Consider the following 3,941-nt stretch of genomic DNA (forward strand, 5'->3'; position numbering starts at 1 on the left):
AAGCAACGTTTTTAAATTCTGCCCAGCCAATCAAATCTCCGGTGGCCAATCAGAAGCCCGGCTGGGCCAAAGCCCTACCTGGCCCCGCCCACTTCCTCAAAAACCTTCGGCAGGCACTGGGGAAGTTGTTGGTTGTTGTACTTCATGACCCACCTGTCGATATTATATTTGGAGCGCAGGGAAAGGCTGGCTCGGAAGTACTTGCTGGGGGAGTTCAGAGTCTCGGCGCAACCGGCGCAGGTCCCGTGTTTCTGCCATTCTTTCTCCCTGGGGGAGGAAGGAGCGGACGTCACCCCGGGCCGTCGCACGGCGGTTCCCTCCCCCTTCACGGTGATTCCCCCAAACATTTTTTTAACTTTACTTCTGTCCCACTTTGCCCCCCAAAGCAGCTCACGTCATTCTCCTCGCCTCTGTTTTATCCTCACGACAGTCCTGTGAGGTGGGCCAGGGTCAGGCCCGTAGCCAGGACTTTTAAAGTTGGGGGGGCACTTAAATTTCTTAGGGGGCACTGGCTGATTGATACCTGGCTCCTTCCCCACACCCGCTGCCACTCAGGGGCAATGTTCCCTGTAAGCTGTGGAGTCTTGTGAGCGGGAATTCTACTTTGTGAGCTCCCGGCATTAAAGTGGTGAGCGAGCCATTCGGCTGCTGCATCAATTAGTTTGCTCTGGAGCCCTCCTTCCTGAGCTAAGGCAAAGATGTGTGAGCTGGAGGCTAAAAAACTGTGAGCTAGCTCACACCAACTCAGCTTAGAGGGAGCACTGCTCAGGGCCCCCGGGCTGGACGGGAACTTGTTAGGCCTTGCCTGTAAGTGAGGGGGCCTAGCCCCGAGGTGCCCCCACTGTAGCTGTGGGCCTGGCCAGGGTGCATTGCTATGCTGCAGGAAAGGCCGAAGGGACCACTGATTTCCCCCCCTTGCCCATATAAGGGCAGTGACATCGAACTGAGGAAGCGCCAGGATTCCCTGATGGAACCTGTACGGCAACTGACCAGGGAGAGTCCCAGAGACATCTGGTAACCCGATGGTGCAGTTGCACTGCCGAGCCCTGACTCTGCACCAGGGAAGCTGAAACCTCAGGAGGCAGAACGTCCCATCTAGCCCAGTTCCCCCAACAGTGAGAGGGAGAGAACAGAGTCTTTGCATTTGGTTCAGAGGTCTGTGGGCTGACAAACTGTTTGGAAGGAAGAACGACAGCGCCAGGCGGAACAGATGGCACTGAGTGGCTATGACACCATTATACGTCATCTTTATGGAAGATCTATTCGGAACATCTAGAGCACATAATAACAACAAGAACAACAACAACAGTAATAATAATAATAATGTCGTAACGGCCGGCTCGCGCTCTAGGCGAAGGCCTAGTTCGCCTAGCGGGCGAGCCGGCCCTGGTAATATTGTAGAAATGGTTTTTAAATGGTTCTTAAATGTGTTTTATGCGCTGGCTTATGCCTGTTTGTGAGCCGCCCTGAGCCCGCGTTGCGAGGAGGGCGGGCTATAAATTGAATTTATAAATAAATAAAAAAGAAGAAGAAGAGGTCTGTGGGCTGACAAACTGTTTTGGAACAGAGAAGCAGCAGCAGCTGTGGAGTCTCGTGAGCAAAAATTCTACTTTGTGAGCTGCCGGCATTAAAGTGGTGAGCGAGCGACTTGGCTCCTGTACAAGTCCGTTTGCTCTGGAGCCACATCCTTCCTGAGCGGAGACAGAAATGTGTGAGCTGGAGGCTAAAAAGCTGTGAGCTAGCTCACACTAACTCAGCTCGGAGGGAATACTGGCCGCAAGCCCATGGAACATCCTTTCCCCTCTTTTTCCTTCCCCTCTTTCTTTGTTTCCACCGCCGGGCATTTACCAGAACTGGAAATTGCTCAGGTTGGTGAAGGTGGGCCAGTACCGGGTCAGCTCGGGCATCAAGTCCTGCGTGGAGAATAAAAGAGACACCCACCATAGTCAGTCAATAAGGATGTACCTGGTGAATAACGGGGAGGGGAAGGGGAAGGGGAAGGAGTTTGTAAGCCCCTCTGAGACTCCAAGTGAAGGGCGGAGGGTATAAATCCAATCTCTTCCTCCTCTTCCTCCTCTTCTTCTTCTTCGTCTTCTTCATCAGGATCGGGGAGGGAAAAGAAGAAGGAGAAGGGCCGGACAACTGACCAATCTTGGGCTTGGAACCTGTTCCGCTCGTGGCATCCTGTTTCCGCTCAGAAGGCGCTCAGCACCAGAGGAAGGTGCTGCCCTTGGTGGAATATCTCCATGCAATCCTACCTCAGGACTGTAAACCGAGCAATTAAATGAGACCAATTAAACGAGGGGCAAGACCACTACGTGTGAGGTGGGAGAGAGAACCATGGGTCATCACTGTGTCTGAAAAAACAGCAGCGGCAGGAAAAGACACACGCCAAGGCAAGAGTGGGAGGGCTTCTGGAGTTCTGGCCTTGCTGGTGGACCTCCTGATGGCCCCTGGGTTTTGGCCACTGTGTGACACAGAGTGTTGGACTGGATGGGCTGTTGGCCGGATCTGTCATGGCTTCTCTTATGTGACAAAAATGTGTGAGCCGGAGGCCAAAAAACACTCACTCAGCTTAGAGGGGACACTGCGTCGGGACCGACAACCGCTTTTGTCAGCTCGCTTGCCTCGATAGCTTGTTCTGTACAGTGCCTGGCACAACACCCTAAATCAGCAGGGAGCCGGAGGGAAGGCCGAGAGAGACAGGGTTGAATGTGAGACTCGGCTCACGCCCTGCATTGATTCCCAGGGTCAGAACGCAGAGCTTCAGCCATTTTCAAGGTGCTGGTTTTAGACCTTTAAAGCCCTCTGCAGTCTGGAACCGACATATCTTTGGGACCGTCTCTCCCGGTATGTCCCCCAAAGAGCGTTATGCTCTGTGGATCAAAATCTGCTGGCGATCCCCTGTCCGAAAAACCTCCGCTTAGCCTCAACCAGAGACAGAGCCTTCTCAGCTATGGCACCACCCTGGCGGAACCAGGGGTCATTTCATAGGAAAAGAGGTGCAGGAGCTCATTAGTATAAATCAGGCCTCTGAATATGCACAAAATGAGTCTACTCACCACAAGGTCAGAAGGGAAGAGGCGCCAATAGGGACAGCACTGTATGACGTTGCGGGGCCTATGGAGGTCAAGGGCAGAGAAGGCACATAAGGTTTTCTGGAGAGCAAATTGAATGGTACAAAATGGATAGACAGAACTACATTTCCCAGGGTTCCCTTCGTTGGGAGCCATGACATCAGTGAAATAGGATTGACACTACTCCTAGAGAGCCAGCATGGTGTAGTGGTTAAAGTATCAGACTGGGATCTGGAAACCCAGCTTTGAAATCATACTCTGCCATGGGAACTTGCTGGTTGGCCTTGAGCCAGTCACAAGCTCCCAACCTGACCTACCTCACAGGGCGGTTGTGAGTACAGGCCCGCACAGAGAAAGGAAGGGCTACTTCCCATCTTCTACTTCCAGCTCTCCGGCAAGAAATGTAGATGACTTCCATCCCTGAACCTGGTTCTGATTTTTACCACATGTATTCTTCCCAGTTAATTGGGGTTGCCAACCTCCAGGGGGGCTCTGGAGCTCTCCTGGAATGCCAACTCTTCTCCAGGCTACAAAGAACAACCCCCCCTGGAGGAAATATCAACTTTGGCAGAGGGGATCTATGAAGCCAAATCCCCACTGAGCCCCCTCCCCTCCCAAAACCAGAGCCAGTCTGATGTAGTGGTTAAGTCCGTGGACTCTAATCAGGGGGAACTGAGTTCGATTCCCCACTCCTCCACTTGCACCTGGCTGGATGACCTTGGGCAAGCCCTAGTTCTGCCAGAACTGTTCCTGAAAGAGCAGTTTCTGTCAGAGCTCTCTCAGCCCCACCCACCCCACAGGGTGTCTGTTGTGGGGAGGGGAAGGGAAAGGAGTTTGTGAGTCATCTGAGACCTCCGAGTGAAG

The 3,941-nt window shown here is 53.0% G+C and overlaps 1 protein-coding gene across 1 annotated transcript in view; it reads right to left on the minus strand.

Annotated features, from left to right (window-relative positions):
- Positions 1 to 3,941, minus strand: part of LOC107107900 (ribonuclease T2-like) — a 16,183-nt gene that overhangs the window by 4,755 nt on the left and 7,487 nt on the right. Inside the window, exons 5-7 of the mRNA XM_015408267.1 lie at positions 3,063 to 3,120; positions 1,849 to 1,913; positions 154 to 267 (exon numbers count right to left, since the gene is read on the minus strand). Coding sequence (XP_015263753.1) covers positions 154 to 267; positions 1,849 to 1,913; positions 3,063 to 3,120 — 237 coding nt within the window. The remainder of the gene's footprint in view (positions 1 to 153; positions 268 to 1,848; positions 1,914 to 3,062; positions 3,121 to 3,941) is intronic.

This window comes from Gekko japonicus, unplaced genomic scaffold, assembly GCF_001447785.1.
Source record: "Gekko japonicus isolate JY-2015 unplaced genomic scaffold, Gekko_japonicus_V1.1 scaffold5473, whole genome shotgun sequence".
NCBI classification, from domain to species: domain Eukaryota; kingdom Metazoa; phylum Chordata; class Lepidosauria; order Squamata; family Gekkonidae; genus Gekko; species Gekko japonicus.